At 37.1% G+C, this 21,566-nt stretch overlaps 1 protein-coding gene across 2 annotated transcripts in view; it reads right to left on the reverse strand.

Moving 5' to 3' along the window:
- acvr2aa (activin A receptor type 2Aa) overlaps window positions 1–21,566 on the reverse strand; it is a 56,837-nt gene that overhangs the window by 12,038 nt on the left and 23,233 nt on the right. The window contains exons 2-5 of one of the 2 annotated variants that reach the window (XM_067443826.1): window positions 19,405–19,615; window positions 16,708–16,859; window positions 9,465–9,619; window positions 1,285–1,308 (exon numbers count right to left, since the gene is read on the reverse strand). In XM_067443826.1, coding sequence (XP_067299927.1) covers window positions 1,285–1,308; window positions 9,465–9,619; window positions 16,708–16,859; window positions 19,405–19,615 — 542 coding nt within the window. The remainder of the gene's footprint in view (window positions 1–1,284; window positions 1,309–9,464; window positions 9,620–16,707; window positions 16,860–19,404; window positions 19,616–21,566) is intronic. The other variant, XM_067443827.1, reaches the window with a different exon arrangement.

The raw sequence follows: 21,566 nt of genomic DNA on the forward strand, positions 1-21,566 counted from the left end.
ATTTGCAGCATATATACAAAGCAATGCAAAGCTAAACCCTTACAGAACTGAATAAAGTGCATCTTCTTAGTATTGACAAAAAGATGGATAAAAGCATCAATGTGATGTTTGTAATAAACCTTCAAGATGAGCTAAATCTCTACAGCAATTGAGCAACAATCTTTGGCTCCAGAATCTCAGAATGACCAGTTGATTTCCTTTACTTGTTCTTGGACTGGCCAAAATTACTGTTCAAGAACCATCTGGGAACACAAAGCGACTAAAAAGGTTTTAAAAGGGCAATGTCTTACACTTTGGCAGCATTTTTCCCCCTTATAATGGGTCCACTTATAAATTAAGGTTTCCTGGACCAAAAGTTAAACATCTTGGTCATATTACAGTTTTTCCTGATCATTTTAAACATTTTTTTCCTGGCCCCAGGAATAAAACAGAATGTTTTGCTGTTAGGGTGATATGGAAAATGATTGCTGAAAAACATAATATAATAAACACAATCTGTAAAAAATCACTATTCTTTCTGGGAGCGGAACAAAAATCCTGTTTTACATAATATGACCCTTATAAAACTAGTAAGGCATTTTTTTTATTTTGCTGTTGCAGATTTATTTAGCTCATGGATGAACATCTGTCATGAAGCACAGTCATGCAAACGTAAATAAAGCTCAGGACTCATTAGGGAATAATCTTAGTTCATTCCAGTTTTTAAGAGTTTTGACTCTCTGGCAAAAAATACCACACAGATTGGCAAATGAGTGCTGCATAGACTCGCATCCAGATCAAACCACTGATTTTTCATGTGCATTTTGTGTGCAGTAACGGAGAATGTCCAAGGAGAGACACTGATGCAATATGCCAGTTTGCTATGAATCTTTCAATATGACTGCAAAATGTTCATATGTTAAGTACAATAAAAGCACTTTAAGCTGTTCCCCCATCCCCACATTCATAACATTCATCTTTGCATACATTTACTGCATGCTTGGAGACGTGCATTTATCAATCTCAGTACTGCCGTTTTACCATGCACCTAAATCAAGGGATCTCTGCCTGAATCCCCTGAATCAGAGGGGATTTCGTTTTTGTTATCCGTGCACTGAAACTCAGAACATCACAGTTTGATGAGGCAATGTGCAGGGATAAACGCAAAATAAAACCAGTGGGATATTATAGGAAAATGTGCTAACGAAAACAAAGGGGTGCTTTTGATAGCAATGAAAAAAAGGTTTAAAATGAGGTTCCAACATAATCTTGAAAAAAAAGATGAATGAATCAGGCTTCTCTTACCTCTATCATTATATGAAAGGCGTGCTAGTTGAGGAAGGAAAGAGGAAATCAAGCGTTAGTTTTAGTTTAACGTATATGAGATGGAAAGACGATAGGGAATTTCATGGTTTCTACAGGTCCTTCTAAAAAAAATTGCATATTGTCATAAAAGTTCATTATTTTACATAATGTAACATTATTAACATAACATATTTTACATTAACATTTTTTTTTTAAATATATTTTAGAGTCATTGCACGCCAACTGAAATATTTCAGGTCTTTTATTGTTTTAATACTGATGATTTTGGGATACAGCTCATGAAAACCCAAAATTCCTATGTCAAAAAATTAGCATATCATGAAAAGGTTCTCTAAACGAGCTATTAACCTGATCATCTGAATCAACTAATTAACTCAAAACACCTGCAAAAGATTCCTGAGGCTTTTAAAACCTCCCAGCCTGGTTCATTACTCAAAACCGCAATCATGAGCAAGACTGCTGACCTGACTGCTGTCCAGAAGGCCATCATTGACACCCTCAAGCGAGAGGGTAAGACACAGAAAGAAATTTCTGAATGAATAGGCTGTTCCCAGAGTGCTGTATCAAGGCACCTCAGTGGGAAGTCTGTGGGAAGGAAAAAGTGTGGCAAAAACCGCTGCACAACGAGAAGTGACCGGACCCTGAGGAAGATTGTGGAGAAGGACCGATTCCAGACCTTGGGGGACCTGCGGAAGCAGTGGACTGAGTCTGTCCAAAGTCCAAAGTCACTGTGCACAGGCGTGTGCAGGAAATGGGCTACAGGTGCCGCATTCCCCAGGTCAAGCCATTTTTGAACCAGAAACCGCAGCAAAACCGCCTGACCTGAGCTACAGCGAAGAAGCACTGGACTGTTGCTCAAATGTTGCATATCATTCGGAAATCAAGGTGCCAGAGTCTGGAGGAAGACTGGGGAGAAGGAAATGCCAAAATGCCTGAAGTCCAGTGTCAAGTACCCACAGTCAGTGATGGTCTGGGGTGCCATGTCAGCTGCTGGTGTTGGTCTACTGTGTTTTATCAAGGGCAGGGTCAATGCAGCTAGCTATCAGGAGATTTTGGAGCACTTCATGCTTCCATCTGCTGAAAAGCTTTATGGAGATGAAGATTTCGTTTTTTAGCATGACCTGGCACCTGCTCACAGTGCCAAAACCACAGGTAAATGGTTTACTGACCATGGTATTACTGTGCTCAATCGGCCTGCCAACTCTCCTGACATGAACCCCATAGAGAATCTGTGGGATATTGTGAAGAGAAAGTTGAGAGACGCAAGACCCAACACTCTGGATGAGCTTAAGGCCGCTATCGAAGCATCCTGGGCCTCCATAACACCTCAGCAGTGCCACAGGCTGATTGCCTCCATGCCACGCCACATTGAAGCAGTCATTTCTGCAAAAGGATTCCCGACCAAGTATTGCGTGCATAACTGAACATAATTATTTGAAGGTTGACTTTTTTTGTATTAAAAACACTTTTCTTTTATTGGTCGGATGAAATATGCTAATTTTTTGAGGTATTGAAACGATAAAAGACCTGAAATATTTCAGTTGGTGTGCAATGAATCTCAAATATATGAAAGTTTAATTTTTATCATTACATTATGGAAAATAATGAACTTTTATCACAATATGCTAATTCTTTGAGAAGGACCTGTAGAAGAACGAGAATCTCTTTTCCTTTTCAATAGGAACTTTTACTTGCTGTCCAACAAACACATCTACAGGTTAACTCAATTTTGACTGTCCAAAATATCTAAGATTTATGTCAAGCCAAAAGACAGGAACATGATTCTGTTATAGTAAAAAAAAAAAAACAAGTTAAAATACTTTCTTCAGATAATTTAATGTGCAGAGACTAAAGGCCCTGATATACTTCAAGCTAAATCAAAGAACAAATAGATGTGACAATTTCAAACAAAATCAGGCCAAAAAGAGCTTCCTTTGGAGTTTGTTTTGGGAGTTCGAAACAGCTTGCTAAAGTGAACTTTAGTAATATTTAGGGAAAAGGAATATATGGGTGTAGGTGTGGGCCTTAAGTAGATATTCTGATTAAAAATATAGATTTATGTTGGTGAATTTCTGACTTGTGTGCAATTTTACCTATGTAAGTGAATATAATTGGAAAGAATGAACCTTCTGCCCCCAGGACACCATTCAACAGTTGCTGCTCTCACCTGAGGCCAAATCTGCATGTTACAGCAACTTCTAGACTTCCACAAGAATTCAAAAGAAATTCACTAAATAAAACGGAAAACTAGTAACGTTTCAGAATCTCAAAAAAGAAAACACAAAAGAAAATGGCGCATGAATCGTTGTTCAGGGATTACAACAGATCTCCCTGCATTTCTTCTCAAAACGGCCAAAATTAGCACTTAATTTTTGTTCAGAAACACCTTAACCATGACTTAAATGAAAACTTACAACAAGAATATAGTGTTTTCAGAGCCATATTGCAGCAGTTAGCACATCCTCCCTCTCCCTCTCCAAATAATAACAATAACTAAGCACAAAAGTTGCAAATATAAAAATGCTGATTTTTTTGAAGACAGAAGTGGCACATGTAAAATATTATTATCAGCTATAAACAACAGCAAAATAAGTTTGTAGAACTGAGCATGTGAATGCATAAGAGCCAAAACCTGAATAGAAATGGAACAATGCAATGAGTTGCACATGAATGCAGGAGCTGACCTCATGGCCTTAAACACTGCAAAATGCGTGCAGTTGCCTGAATGGTCGTTCTTTCCTGAAACAAAAAAATTCCCTTCCTCACCGTGAAGCTAAGCACTTAATGCGGTTAAAGCACACTGTGCTCTCTCTCCTAAGGGGCATGTTGGGTCTTGGGCCCTTGAAAGAAAACTGTTAAATAATCAAGAAGCGTCTCTCTGCCTTCTAAATGGTATGAGACTCTAAAGTGGAGGCTGGGGGCCAAATATTTCAAGCAAAGACACATTATTTTTAACTACAAGCTTTAAAATGGCCTGAGAATTGATGGAGGAACGTTTCAATCAGAGCTATTCAAAACAATGTTGATGACAACTGCTAAGAGCATCATAAAATGATTCTTATTTATGTTGATAAAATGTCCAATGTTAATGCATACAACAACCACCACCAGGCTACCATTCAAATTTAAAGATGGGCCAATTTAAATGAAATTTACAGTGCATTTCGGAGTAGCGGTGAGACATAAACAGAGACAAGAAGCCCCGGCTGCAATGTTCTTCCGCAACACACATGCAGTTCTGTTTATTAACCGCTAGAGCGCAAAAAGTTACGGACTGCAGCTTTAAGTACAAAACTTAATAAAAAATGCTAGAAAGTTGGAATGCTCCGATCAATAAGCCGCAAATTGGTATCAGCCTGACAATCACATTCTTTGACTTGATCGGTAGTCACTAAATTTGGCTGATTTCACAAAACGATCCCAATTTGATGACGTAAAACGCGTGACGACATCACCTGTCATGTTTTAAAGAAATATCACGGAGGAACAGTGGCTAAAGCATTTAATACAACGAACCTGATTCGCTGCCTGTCACCTGCTCTCTGTGTCTACACACACACACACACACACACACACACACACACACACACACACACACACACACACACACACACCCCGTGTGATTACCTGCGCCTGTCAATCTTCAGGTCAAGTCATACATCAACTTCTGCGTTATCCAGGTAATGCGTTGCTCTCCTATTGAGCCTTGTAAAGTGGCGCTCAAAATGAATTTCAACACCTTTGTTCAGCCACTAATTAATAGGCATTTTTAAAGTACCGTATATTGGTTGAATGAATAGTTTATTGATTACTCATTCATAGAGACAGATCCTTGGTATCCTAATACGGATAGTGTTTTGTGTGAGCTCTTTTTTTATTGCCTATTAAATTTGTTGTGCTTATTTATTTGATTCTCAATTGACACAACATTACTATAAATAATATAAATGAGGCAACATCTGTGGTATTACTTTATCTTACAAAAAATAAAGGTTAACAGTGACAGTCAACATTACATAACCCTTATAAAAACTAAAGCTTGAATGATCTGGATCAAGATTGAGTATTGTGATCATGATGACAAGAAATCAGTAGTTGGTATCGAGTACAAAAATCTTGAGGAAAAACACTAGAAAGAAAGGTTATTTCAGCAATATAATGCAGAAATATTAGCTCTTCTGAAAGGCAGGATCAAGCAAAATGAAAAAACCTATCTTTATTAACAGACATTGAGCAAGCTCTTGGAAGGTAATGGTTTCACCATTGAAGAAGAAAGAAAACCTATAAAGGCTTTTTCTGCACTCAAATGTCTAATTCAATTCAACAGATTTCCACACACACACACACAAAAAAAAAAACATTTCGAAGCAATTCAAAACAAGCACATTTCTTTGTGGCATTCTGCGAAATGTCACTTCTCTTTACCACGTTACAAAATCATTTCTGACAATCTCACAACATTTGTGATGCAGAACTTGAAAGACGAAATAATGGAGGAAATGATCGATCAAAACAAAAAGTAAATGAATACCTTTTTAAAATTGAGGGGTAAGATTTATTTGTTCACAAAGGCTGCATTTGTTTAATAAAAGAATCAGCTAAAAGTGAAATATTGTGAAAAATATTAAAAAAATAAAATACTGTATATTAAAAACATAAATAAAAACCTGTTATCAATTTTAACTTATTTTAAAATGTAATTTATTCATTTGATGGTAACATTTAATTTTCAGGAACTATTCCTCAGTGTCACATGATCATTTGGAAATTATTCTAATATGCTCAATATTTTCAGGTTTCGTTGATGAATAGAAATTTTAAAAGAACATCATTATTTAAAATAGAATTAATTTGTAACAATGTAAAATGTTTAAAGGTGCTATATGTATTTTTTTTTACTATCCAAAAGCATAAACATACCATAATATCTTGTAGAGATTTAGGAAACATGCTGAGCTCATACTCGTTTCTCTGAAAAACAATGCTACAGCCAGTTATTCTACTTTGAAATGTGCATCCGTGTCGGAATGTCTGTTTTGTTTTGGTCTGTGCGATATGGCACGCTGCCAGTTTACCCAACAGTATTTCGGCACCTGGGTTGCCAGTTGGCAGAAAAAAAACGTGTATCGCAGCCATGGAAGCCAAAAAAAAAAAAAACCTTGATCAGAGATCACAGATTCTACCTGACCTAAAAAGCCTCGGCATCCATCTAAAATCTCAATGAACGGGAGTATTAAACCATGGATATCAACTAAGTGTGTCCTTGCCTTCCATTGTCAATTGTACTCGCTCAATATTTTAAATTTGGACTGCAGTACCTATTTCAACCACTAGCCGTCAATATTATATACTGCACCTTTAATGTGATGTCATCATACTCAATTCTAGTCAGAATATGATTCTGATACTGCTCCATTGGGCTGTGATTATGGGGCGTTTCAACCGAACCAGAAAAGACAATGCCTCTGCACTCAATTCACCCTTTGCTGCGAGTTTGATTGACAGGTGATCTGACCAATCATAATCCGCCATCTGCCATTTTTGTCCGACAAAGCAGTCAAGAGAGTTTGAAGATTAATGTCAGTGGACTTGAACTTGAAAAACTGTGAAACAACATTCCTTCTCAAGCTCATTAATGTTTATTTGATACTATAAATTAAATAGAAAGAAGAGATGGTCGGTTCTGAGGCGATACAGGGACTTGTCATCACACATTAAAGAGACGCAAACGGTATTTATTTTTTTACATTTCTTTAAAACATGACAACATGACATGACATTTTTGAGTTGAGACTTTGTCTTATATTAAAAGTAACCTGCTTTGCCCTGTCTGTCAGTGCATTGTCAGTATCCTCTTTGCTCTGCGGTGTGTTTTCACTGTGTGAGAACGTGTCAGACAAAGCAACAGTAACTAAAGGGGGTGGGTCTTTGCGAACGGTCAACTGGATAGACCTACAACCAATCAGAGCAAAGGAGTAAGAGACATATGTTGAGCGACGCATAGAAATGGGATTCTTTTACGGACTCGGATCTTTGAATCTCGTTCAGCAAAATGAACAAATCTTTTTTCAAGTACTTTCGTTCATTTCAGCAGTATATAATTAAAATGTCACATAAATGTCACTAAAATCCCCAGTACTTATGCAAACATTGATAGCATTTGAAATAAAATTAAAATAAAATTATAAGCTAATGCAGCCAAGGCCAAACTTCAGGAAAGAAATTATTCATGAATTGCTTAGCTGGGTCTTTAGGCTATGCAGTCTGTTAGCTAACATCACCTCCGAATCAGAGTCGTTCTTTCTTTTGTCACTTCACATTTATAACGTCGGTTCCCTGGAAAGATTAGTATTGTTAAACCTCTCCTGTCATCAGTTTGAGTAGTTAGTTCGCCATCAGTGTCTGATCTGGGCCGTGACAGCCCCATTTGTAATGCATGCAGTCCCGGAAACAGAATTAATTAGTCTTCTGGTTCGAGTCATTTGTTCACAAACTCACAGACCCATCGGCTGAATGCAGAAGATCCTGTACAGAACCGATGGCATGTAGCGCACGCACGGCCAACACAAAATGAACAAATCGCTTTCTGAGACAACTAGTTCCAGAGTCATGATTAAGATTAGTCTGAACGAATCATTTATGAACGACACAACAGATCTCAACTGCATGCACGCTGGAAGAAGTAGAAGAAGAAGATGAGTGTAAACAATCTTTGCCGGCGTTGTAAAAAGAATTTAAGGATGCAGAGTATTTACCAACACGATCATCATTTTTGAGAGAAATAGTAAAGGTGCATAATGCATATACGAACAAGTTCTCTGTTTAGGATTAGAATGAATTCAACCCAATTCGCTCTTTTGTGACGTGGATGATTCCGTGGCGTTTATTTGTCAATCATCGTATAAAGCCCGTCCTGACAATTTGATTGGTCTGAAACGGCTCCTGTTTGGGCATAGTTACTCCACAACAGATCCAGAACGAACTCCCCGACCTCAAATGTTGTGGGCGGGGCTAAATTCAGCTGGCATCCAGGCTATTAATGTGTCCTTTTTAAAATAAAAATAAATCTTACTGACCTCACAAACCTTTAAACGGAAGTGCAAATAAATAAACATGAAATAAAACTTTCTCAGCCTCCAAAACGATTTTCCTTTTCAGCTGACATATCACCAAGCCTCATTTCCAGACACATTCCTGACCACCTGTCATATACAGGCAGCTTTTTACAATCCAATTAAAAATAAAATGTATGTAGTTATGAAAAGGTTACAGTAAGTATATACCATTACGGAAGTTGCAAACAGTGTTGTAATAGTCCCAGAAGACTATTGACTGCTGCTGCATTAAGAACTAATAAATCTTCCAACATATCAAAAACAAGTTTGGGCTGATTATGATATTTGATATCAGCAGTGCTGTGGGGATGGTTTATCCGTCAGATCTGGCCTACATAACACTGAAACTCAATCGGGGAATTCCAAATGCTCACCTGAAACACAAAGGTAACCCTTTGTGCTACCATATGGTCCCATATATCATCCCAGCACATGCGCTTGTAAATGCTATTCTGAGCTGTCAAAGATCGGCTCAACAGTAAAGATTTTTTCCCCAATGGCCCAGTAGTTTTTCACTTCACTTGCTGAATTTACAAAGATCTATTGCGTAGTTCAGATGTAGATGCGATTCTTAACACTAGTCACACACAGGGGGTAAAGGTCACCTGATTGCTTGTGTCTTGTGTTATGTCAGCTTTGTTATCTTGTGTTTACTGTGGGAGAAGAGGGCATCGAAACACAACAGTGTCCTGACAGATCTCGTTTGATTTCAGCTGGTAGTGTGTTTGAGCTTGAGTGAGTGTGACATTGAGCACATTAGATCCTTGAATTCACTGTCATTCACGTCAACAGGAGGTTTTGCCCAGGGGAAATAGCAGCTCCCACCAGCACAGTTTCTAGTGACATGAAGTCCCGATACACCAAAACTCAAGAGCTACACTGATAAAAGCAGATGAATTTGACAACATTTTGTTGCATGTTATACATTTATATTAGTGTTTTACACACATACACACTAAAAGCCCATATAAATTAGACTTTTATTCCCATTTTACTAAAAGTGAATAAAAATACCTGCATTATATACAAAAGGTATCAAGTTACCTGGGTAGGCACCAGAACAGGTGGATATGCCAGCTTGTGATGGCGATACATCCAGAAAGAAAGCAGGACAATGGCAGCGATGCCCATGATGGGCACGATGGAGTACAGGAGGGTGCTGAAGAGTGGTGGCTTCTGGGTGAAGGGGTTGGATGTTGCTGGGAGATAAAAAAGAATGAGATATCAGTACCAATCAATACTTTTTATTACATGTACTCTACTGTTCAAAAGTTTGAGGTCGAAAATGTGTTTTATGCTCACCAAGGCTACAATTATTTGATTTAAATACAGTAAAACAATAATGATGTGAAACATTATTACAATTTAAAATATACATTTTCTATGATATATTATATATATATATATATATATATATATATATATATAATGTATTCCTGTGATGGCAAAGCTGACTTTTCAGAAGCATTAACTCCAGTCTTCAGTGCCACATGATCCTATAGATATCATGCTCAATATATATATGTCTTATTATTATCAATGTTGAAAATATTTGTGCTGCTTAATATTTTTATGGATGACCATGATAAAAACTATATTTTTTTCAACAAAAAATGTAAAAAGAGGTTAAAGTTTTTACTGTCCCATCTGATCAATTTAAACCTTGTCATTACTGAAAAAAGTAAATAAAAAATAAAATAAATCAACTTACTGACCCACAACTTTTGAACAGTAGTGTGTCTGTGACCGAAATATAACACTAATTAGGAAATGACTATTCACACACACAGCAGATGTTTCAGCCATTGTCTTACAAATAAAACACAAAATTATAAAAATAAGGACATTAAAATTCTCAAGACCCCTGTGTTCGATTCAATATGGTCTCCTTATATACAATTAGGGTTACACTTTATATGCCTGCTGTATTTTACTATTTAATACAATATACTGATATGATATAGGTCATTATATTTTTACAGATACCAATTATGATTATAATCATATTTCATAAATTACGAAACAGAACATTTCTAATTTGTCTGTAAATAAATTAAAGAGTCGAGTCTACATTCTAAGCTTTTATGAAAATTTTTAATTTTGTCAAATTACCATTTTTTAAATTAAATAAACGGTTCTGTTTGAAAGGGCTAAAATAAAATAAATACAAATAAATAATACAATTAATTAAATAAGTAAATAAAAGAAATATAAAGAAATATCCACATTTCCCTACTTTTTAATACATATATGCTCTTTAGAAACAGCTGAAAGCCACACTTTTATTATTATTGGTTTAATAAAAGATATGAATGTGAAAGGGATAACAAAGGGATGATATCAGCATTACTAAGCAGAACCTAAGACGAGCATTTGCCCCTTATTCCCTCAAGAGGAAAAGCACACAACCATAAGACAGATGTAAAGTCTAGCATACACCTTCTGTACGTAGCATTAGCGAGATACACAGTGTGCATTGATAATCTCTCACTGCATACTTATCTTATACACCTTTTGAACCCGCTAATTACAATTCTTACATGCTAGCCTTGAAATTCAAGGTTGGTTTGATTCCCTAAAGGCTGCTGACAGATCCTGCCTTTTGCAAACAGTTTTTTTTCCAATGCAAATGTGTCTATGCAAATGCACATTCCCGTTAAGAGTAGTTCAACAGAACAGCACGAGTGTGTGCTTGAGGGAGAATAGTGTGTATACTTAGAGCACGAGGTGGCCTTTGGTTTCTCTGCATCTAGTGCCAGAGATTGGACTGGGTTGTGGCTGTTCGCCAGAGATGCAGAGATCCCTCACTTTTGTGTTATGACAGAGCATTTCCCATTCACCTGGGTCGACTGAGGGACAATGTGAACAACCCACCCGTTCGAACTTCGGCTGAACCCGTATTATCGTTGGTCCAGCAGAGATCCCAATCGTGATGCCATTTCTTCCCTCTCGTGCGAGCTATGGACTTGGAAGTGGGTTAAGGACTGTGGATTAATCCACGAGCAGAGGAAAAAACACATCCACCCCCAACAAACCCACTCTCATCCGACCCTACTTCACCCTTCCCCCACTCAGCAGGCAGAATGGCCACATGCAGCCGCGGGGCAAAAAAAGTACCCAGTCACAAGGTCATGAAAAGCACACAGCTCTATGCTTGCAGAAAAGTGAGTTCTGAGAAACTCCAATGTGCTTTGTGCAACTCTCTGTGTCCCTGTGGGTTTTTGTATTTCATATCAAGATCATTCCATATGGAGTGAGTCAGTGCTGGAAATAGACCCATTACATAAGCACGAGTGAGACCCCCCCCCAACCCACCTCCTTTGCTACTGAAGTACTAAAGACTCTACCCACTGCATTTGCACTGATACAGACAGTTGTAGTGTCAAAACTCATCAGGCGGAGCCCAACCAGCACTGTACACAACTAAATCAGGCATCTTTTAAAGCAACTGCAGGCAGATGATAAATCACGATTGCTGAATTGTACAACAGCCCTCCTGCAGGGAGCTGAGACCAGTGGCTCGCTGACATGCCTCCATCCCTCATTTAGTTAAGAGGATGTTGATGTCAGTGTTTACTCAGAAGAGATAAAGCGACCAGATCAGACTCTGTAATCTAAAAGACACGGTCATCTCTGGGGCTGCAAGAGCACGTTATGCTGTTAAAAGCCAAAAGACAGCAAAGCAAACTGGTGCAACGAAAGCTCTGATGTCTTCTATATGATATGCTAGACGATCATCTAAAGGTTTCATTTTAGATGGATGGATGAAAGCAGCACTGAATTGCCAAATTACACAATCGCTCAAAAGATGGTTGTTCAGAAGCCATGCTCATTTCACTTCATGTATTTTAAGGATCTACTGCAGTGATGAAGACCTACACAGGCTCAAACTCTAAAAAAAGTACTGCTATGTATTTCCAGTGAATTTATTAAAACAGCTTTTCAAGTTGTATTCAGCACCAATTTGTGTTACAGTGTGATGCTAAGCAGTACCAAGCACTATTTTTGTAACATGAATGTTGCTTTTCTTTTTTAACAAGAAAAACCAGTTGTTAATGTGTACATCTTTTGCCTCGCAATTGTTTATTTGACAATGTGAAGTTAATTAGACTAGGACAGGAGACTAACTCACCAGATCTTATCTAATCTGAATCTTATTCAACTACATACAGACACAAAGTTATCATTTTTTTATAAGCAAATATCTACATAAGCAATACCTAAATGACGGTCACAACTGTTTTTGTCACATCTGCAGCATTTATGTTATTTTTACATCAACCAAACGTATTATATACACTACTTTCAAAAGAATGTTTTTGAAAATACATTTGATCAGCAAGAATGTATTAAATGGATAAAAAGTGTCATTAATGTTACTTTTCACATAAATATCCAAGACCTGAACAAAAATATTATCATGGTTCCAAAAAATATATAAAAAAAGGGGAAAATAAATTATTACAGAGCACCAAATCAGCATATTAGGCCATCCTTAAAAATATTCTTGTTTGCCGTAACCCGACCGACCCTGTCAATTTAGGGCCGACTCAATATTTTATTTTTTTTCCCTTTTAGTCCGACCGACTTGCCGGTTGTAAATTGGCTTTAAGACCGACCAATTTCTTTTTTTACTTTTCAAACAACTAATACAACAGTAATAAAATAATATGAATTATATTTTAGTAAGTATTATAAATGTATAAATTGCCTGGGCCATACAAACGAAGGCTACGTTCTTTCGTTTATAGAAAAACCCGTGACGTCATCTATGTTTACACTATGGTTAACGGATGTCACACTATGGCCAGCACGTGCGTTCGTTTCGGCCATGGTTTCGGCTCGGCTCATACTCTCATTCACTGTAACGTTTTAAAGCCCTGTCGGAGATTTCGCCGCATTGTGTGATAGGAGTCAGGAGGACCATGGACACGTTACACACACCAGGCAAGTGCACTGCAGAGGGGAGGGCTTTGAGCCCCTGTCCTTTTTGAAAATGAATCAAAAGTGCCCCCTCAACATTTATCAATACTATATTGTGGCGAATAAAACAGATTTTGAATTATAATTAATATGACAACGTGTACAAAACAGTAACAAATGGTGGAAAAGCCGTTTATCTTGTCTCTGTCAGTCTGAAATGTCGTTGTCATAACGCGATTGCTATGGGTAGCGTGTGTTCTGCTCAACCCCAGCGCGTGGTGGGAGCGGCGGCACTGGTTGTAACTTGAAAAATAATGCTTTATGTATGGTTCTGTCGATGGATACACGTACACTACAACAGCGATAATAAAAGAAAACGTGGGCAAAACGGTCTATCTTTGTAAACTGTGTTCAATGCATTTGAGTGCTGCCGTATGACCAGTCATTTTCGGCATCATCACTCAGTATATTCGCCAGAAGACGCGAATGAGAACCCTCTGCAGTAAGAGAAGATCTGTCTCTGTGCGCAGCGCGCGCACGTCTCACAGCGCGCAAATATTGAGTTCTTTCGAGTCTTGCGTTTGAACGGATAAACTCACACAAAAAGTATGTCAACATGTCGATCTTGATGAGTATCCATCAGACAGTCTGTATATGCCTTAAGAGAACTTTATACAGTCGAGAAAGACGATGCATATCTCTGTATTAGGTCTTAAAGGGGCAGTAGCCTTTACTGCTCTCTGTCAAACAAAAGATAAGGACTCACTCACTGCTCTTGATTAAATAGCTGGTTATAGACTTAATTAATTGAATTCATAAAAACAACTTTTTGCTTTTTAATATTCAAATGCACTAGTCTGTATCACCAGATGCGTTGGTCTGGCAAGAAGTGGAAGCCACTTCAGAGACAGACACAGATAGTTGCGTGTTCACAATAGAGCGTAAAACGACCCCTTTTTACACAATCGAGCGTAAAAATAAGAAACATATCACGGGAAAATACTAAAACGGGAAGACAGCGGGAAAAGAGCTAAAATACGTGAGAAACCCGGAAAAAAAGGGAGGGTTGACAGCTTTGAGTCAATGACAGCTAGCTGGTGGTTGGACACTTTTATTTAAGAATGCACCGGAAATTTATGCAATAAACATGCTTTTGACAAATATTTCAATTTGTTTGTGGTCTATATAGCCTGCAATTAGCCTACACGCCCGAAGGCACGGCTTGAAGACCCAGTCAGTGATGTCACGATATGCCAATTTGTTTAAATTCATACCTACGTAATCACCATCACCAAAAATGTACTTTTTTTTTTGTATTAAAATTTGAAAAAAAAAAATATAGACCTACCTACCGACCCTTTTTTTAAAAATTTTTACTGTTACTGCAAACCAAAATATTTTTAAGGATGGCCTTAGAATGAATCATGTGACATTGAAGACTGGAGAATTCAACTTTGCTTTCACAAGAATTAATTACATTTTAAAATCTATTAAAATGGAATAAAACATTTTTGAATTGTGATAATTCCCAATATTACCCTTTTTACTGTATTTCAAACAACTGCAGCATTAATGAAAAACATTTTTAAAAAATATTAATGACCTAAAACTTGTTATGGTAATGCAAGTATACCATAAAATAATAATATCTATATATATATATCTATAGATACAAGGACAATGCAATCATTCCTCTAAAACTTTTGACACGTTTTACAGAGCTTCATTATTATTTTAAAAAAGGAAAGAAAAAAAGCTTAAGCCAGAAATCAAATGTTCATCTCTTGCTCCTTATTCAACTCCATCCATTGTATTTGAGCTTAGTGTTTTGTTTTTTTTCATTTCTGATGTAAAAAAGCACCTGAATTTATAAAAGCCTCTGGTAGCAGCAAGATCACAACAATCAATTTCGATTCCACAAAGGAACCTGCCGATCTGAAAAGAACTTTAACCACGCTAAAGTAAAGCAAAGGTTATGAAAGATGAAAAAGACTGATGCGCAGTATCAATAAGGTAATATAGGAGACAGACAACAAGCTCTTCACTCAAAAGCGGAATAATCCACAGCCATTGAGCTATGCAGTGGTCACGAGAAATACAGATGTGTATAAGAGCCAAGACATGAAGCAATTAACACAGATTTTCTCAGTGGAGATTTGGTGGCTTTGTCAATAAGCATATCAGAGCATACCACATAACCAACTTTATAAAAGTCCCTAATATCTGCATCTTAAAAGCACTTCTGTAATTTGATATTTCAAAAATCTAAATGTTAAAACTGTATTTTCTACATTCACAAGGAGGGCACAATGGATTCACTGGAACTGTACATTTATGCAAAAGCAAAATGACAAACTCATGAGAAACTATAAAACCCCAAAACACTCAAAGAAACGGCACCTCATCAATGCTAAGGGGTCTTACAACAGAAACTAATAATGAACATTCACACCACTGACAACACTTTGACCACCATGTCACAAATTCAGTCAGCCACACTAAAAACAGCAGTTTCAAGACAACCAGTTGATTTAATATAAACATCACAACAGTGATATGTTATGATTTTAGATTACCACCAGCCAAATATGGGTGGATTTCAGCAGTGGTGTGTAACACAGTCATTTCTACTAGACTAATTGGTTTATATAATAATAACTACTTTATATATAATATATACATTTTTCAATAGTAGTCTTTTAAAAGGGCATCTAAAATAATACACTAAGTGCAATATAGTGTTGCTGATTAAAGTGCCCTGTTGTCTCCAACAACAGGTTTACATCCATTAAAGGTCAAAAACAGTTTAAAGCTTGTGAATGCACACGGAAACCTAGTCATGAAGGTGTAACTCCAGCTGTAAAATGGTCCCAAACATAACTCTAGAGCACTCACTTGATTTTTTTTTGTTTGCTTTACGTGCTTTGTGGTTGATTATGCATGCGCATGATCCTGCTTAATCGACTATCAATACGTTTTATTCATTAAATTATTATCGAACGTTAATTAAACAATTAATTTCCCTAATTATAATGCAACAAAAACATTTGTTACAAGACAGGTATGAATCAGGTAGCATTGTGGTGCTAAAATGTGGCAACACAAATCTCATAATTTGGAATATGAAACGCATGGAACAAATTTTTTTTGTGAACTGTGAACGTGTTATGACTTTTGACATGAATAGTCATAAAAAACACCTGAAAGGTGCTTTGAGGTAATCTGATGATTTTGATGATAAGGTTATTAGGGAATATAAACTATGATGACACAAAGACAGAAAGGAGAGTTTCACAATGACAGAATCAAACACAAGCACAATTACATCAAAGAAAGAGAGGTAGAACTAAAGAACTTCCAATACCCTTAAAGACTTTGCTGTTTGTGTCGCTGAAGGGAGCCTTACTATGACCTGGCCATGGGTTAGGGTTGTAGAAGAACTTCTCGTTGCACATGTTACCCTCACAGCAGCAGAAGAATACATCTGGGTCCTCCTTCTTTTCCACACACTCTGTGCTATAAGATAAAGAATAAGCAGAGTTCAGTCAACAACGGATCTTCTTTTTTTTTCAACCACTGAAAGACTAAAATTGTTGAGCAATAGTACATACTGATCACAATAATGTAATGCATTTTAATTTAATTAAATTTTTTTAAATGGTCAGCACTTTTTTCTGAATCATAAAAATATTTTTTGGAAATAAAACAAACAAAGATGACATCACATTTGGGAATTAATAAGTCATGCATGCTGCAAGGTTTATTTGGAATTTGCTCGGGTTATAGCAAACAAATGAATAAATGCACACGGGCGGAAAAATGCCTGTGCCAAAGAGATACTTTTTAAAATCTGGCAGCCCACATCAAAGCAGAGCTCTCAGGTTGGCTTAAAGAAGATAAACAAAGCTTAGCAGCACACCAATAATCCTTAAGATACATACACACAGGTGCAAATGAACAAAAAATAGAAGAGGGGAATGGATGACATTCCAGAGGCATTTAGTCAGAAAAGTGAGTCAGTTACTGTCTTGCGACGCACACGCGCCATTAAGTGGTCGCAAAACTTGCTCAGGAATTGACACGGCAGAGCAATGTGCAGAAAAAAAAAAACATAAATCTTTCTAGCGAGGGAGGTAAACAGGTTCAGCAGCATGTTAGGACAGGAGAAGTGCTGCCGTCTTTGCACGCTATCAAAACACCTTCGTTCAGGACAAGCACTTCCTGATCTGCCAGCAGTGCTACCTGTTGCATAGGGGCAGATGCATTGATAAACCTGCTTTTAATATCTCCCCTTTTATGGCTGAAGGTTACAAGGTTCACAATCAAACCTCAACATGGAAACATGTTTACACTAGACTTTATCTGAAAAAACGAAATCTTGAGAAGGAAGTATTTAGTTGCTGTATTCTCTCTGTAATGTGTAGAGCATGGCCAATTTAGAGCAAGTTAAACAATGTTTGAAATAATAATAATAATAAAAGTATACCCTACTTTTCAAAACTCTGGGGTTGGTAAGAGTTTTAAAATGTTTTTGAAATACATTTCTAATGCTTACCAAGGTTAAATTGATTTGATCAAATTAAAATGTAATTTATTTATGCAATGGTACGGCTGAATTTTCAGCAGCCATTACCACACTCTTCAGTGTCACTTGATAACTCATTCTAATACTGATTTGGTGCTAAATAAACATTTCTTATTATTTCCAATATCTATAACAGTCGTGCTGCTTAATATTATATATATATATATTTCTTTTAGGATTCTTTAAAAAAAAATAAAAAGTTCAAAATAACAGAATTTTTTTAATAGAAATCTTTTTTAACTTTATAAATGTCTTCACTGTTACTGTACAATTTAATGCATCCTTGCTATATAATAAAAGTACTATATCTTTAAAAATAAAAATCTTACTGAGCCCAAACTTTAGAATGGTAGTGCCCCTCACAATGCAATATTTTTACAAAATGGCAATAATTGTACAGATGCTGATGCAAAACAAGTGAAAAACTGCATGTGAGCAGCAAACACACCTCTACTAAAGTTAAAATTTTTGAAACTTTGATATAGTCAAAAATCAAAAGGCCAGTGCTGAAGTTAGAGTCCTGCACGGGACCGATTTTGTAAACCGCATCCAACCTGTTTTCCGACATGGAGCACTAAATTCAAATCCGCACCCGACCCGACCCGGTTAAAATAGAACTGACACCTGACCCACAACCAAAATAAAATCAGTTTAGCATATAACATTATATAGGCCTACACATTTATTGCCAGGTCATACAAAAGCAATTACAGCACCACGCCACGTGTTTAAAATTCGAACATTATTTTCAATGGGTGTACGCACACCGGCGGCGGCATTCGATATTGTTTTGAAATTATTTTATAAACTTGAAATACAGGCAAGACATATTTTTGTAGATGTGTTCCTAAAAATATGCATATATTTTTACGTTGACAACTTGACACGTGACTGTTTTAAACCCATGTTAGACCTGTGTTTCCCGCGCTTGTCCAACCCAACCCTCACCCGTATCCGACACAGTTGGATGTTTTTCAACCATTTCAGCAAAATTTGCGGTTCGACCCGTCGGGTACCCCAACCCGTGCAGGACTCTGGCTGGAGTATCTGACCATATCTCTAAAAGTGAAATTAAAACAACTGCTTTTCAGAGGGGAAAGCTGTGACATACGGTTAGCACTGAACCTGACACTTCAAATTGTGCTGAATAATTCTGATGGAGTCAAAAAACTTCACAGACTGCTGGGTTATCAGTTTGATTCATTCTAACAAATCATTCACTGACTCCATCAGAGCGAGCAGTGAATAAACATACAAGATTAATTTACTGAGGCGCAAGTCATTGACTCTTTCATTCATATTTGACTCAAAAGGATCCCATTAAAGTTAGCACTGTTAATGGTCAATACACCACATTATGATAGTGAATTCAAAAACAATGAAATTGTCTGCATTAAGTTTTGACTTTGATTATCTGTATTACACAATATTGGTTCCTTGGCAATGTCAAACAGGCATATACGCGCTAAAGATTACCTGTCATAGCAGTTGAGATCGTCAAGCCAGCAGCCTTGCTTTACTATTTCAACTGATCCTGACACATTTCGCCAAGTTGCGAAGCAATGAAGCCTCTTGTCCTTGTCTCCCACACATGACTCAATACCGCTGCGGTTACTTCGGTTCTCCAAGCTGGGGTTGTAGTTGTAGAGCACACACTCTTGTGTCTCTGAGCGGCCGAGAATGGCACCTGGAAAAAAACCACAGGGGAAGCTGGTTAAGACATGGACTGCCTGCTGTGGAAACTGACACCTGCTGCACTGATCTCTCAGAAGACTTTAAACACAACCACAAAGCATAAAGTTTAAACCCCAACCATCAGTCGGTAACTGATCGGCAGGTGAATATCAATCAAAGATGACAGATATTGGAGATTCATAAGATTCAGACACAACTGATTTACAATAACCCTGAAAAAGTGAATTCCACAGATGGGCCCCATGGGTTACCATATGGTAAAAACAAAACAAAAACGAGTGTTGCGGTTAACCAGAAACAACAAGTGTAAAGCAGCGAGTGTGATTAACACAGAAGGGTCACTCTGAAACAGGATGTGGTGGAGGGCGGTTTCCCAAATTCTTCCTGAAACAACCGCAACTCAGATCATGTTTGAATATGACACTGATGTGATGAGTGTTAAGAAATTATCCAAAACACACCCAATATCATCACATCACTTAACAAACAAGACAAAAATCTTAGAAGATTTCATGAACAAAATAAAGAGCAAATAGTGGATTTAGATTCTTACTTCACTTGCTAATCCTGATCAAAGACACATGGGATCTCGTGCAAACTCGTACGACTAAGTCTGTCTGGACGTTTACATAAGATGTGTTCTTGCACTCGGAGCGTAACAGAATACAACAGAAAGTCAGGTGTTAGCTTAGTTTGGCAGTAATCTCGCATCTATGGGAACATTAGAGATCCAGACATTTGGCTTGAGCTTATGTTCATATATTGTGCCACAAGGAACAATTTACGCTTTGGGACAAGTTTTTGAGGACTTGGGCAAGTTTTAGTGCCAGCATCAAGTTGGATACATTTGAATGGAACACACTGTGCATAAAGGCAATAATGTGATTACAGGAAAATTCAAATGGCACTTAAGTGTGTTCCAAACATACATACACCACTTTCTTACAGGAAGAACAATCAATCATTAAGTATATGCATTCCACAAGACGAGGCACCTTCAGTAGTAATTCACATCATTGGTTTTATTACTAAAACAACATGAAACCAGTGCTTCCTGCATTCCTTTTTAGGAGTGGCACAGGGAAACAAACAAATAAATATTACATAAACTAAAACATACATGCAAAAATGAACGCATTGCTTCTTTTACATGAATTAGACTAAATTGATCACAGACTGAATCATGTAATCGAATCCGCGAAAACTCACTGGTTGTACACATGACAATGTATATAGTAAAAGGTCAATATATCACAATCCATAACATTTTAAATATTATATAAAACATTTTTACTTGACAAGAGACATAAAATCTAAAATACAATTGGGGTGATACATTCTGAAATATTCCATGTCAACATGTTTCTGAATGAAAGCGTTTTTTTTTTAAATCAGTATTCAACAGACCAACAGAACATGCTTATTTCAATATTACAGAAATATAACTTTGTATTGTTTCTGTTTATCACACTACAAAAACAATATCCTGAAGGAAAGACGTAAATTATTTTGGTGGGAATTAATTTGCTAATTGCCTTTAGTGGGGATAAATCCTCAGGATTTGTTCCAGAGACACAAGTTACCGTTATTGGGATTAGGAGAAAATCTGCTGGAATTACTGTCACATCCAAATCAAGGCAGAAAAGAACGATGGTGCACAAGATGCACTATGACCAACAGAGGAAGAATCATATTTACTCATTTTGAATCACAAAAGGAGCACACCAAATTGCTCCAATGCCTTGAGCATATGTTAGGAAACATCTAGAATAAATTAAAAACTAATTACAAGTGGCAAACATAAGGGAATTGCTCACCTGCCCTCTCCACTAACAAGTAGATGGCTCAATAAATCTTTGACCTATATTCGACGACTGCTCTTCCTGACAACAGCCCTTGCCCCTCCGCTGAGCTGCTCTCGGTTTTTAATATGAGACGCTGGG

The sequence above is a fragment of the Pseudorasbora parva genome, chromosome 5 (genome assembly GCF_024679245.1).
Source record: "Pseudorasbora parva isolate DD20220531a chromosome 5, ASM2467924v1, whole genome shotgun sequence".
Classification (NCBI taxonomy): Eukaryota; Metazoa; Chordata; class Actinopteri; order Cypriniformes; family Gobionidae; genus Pseudorasbora; species Pseudorasbora parva.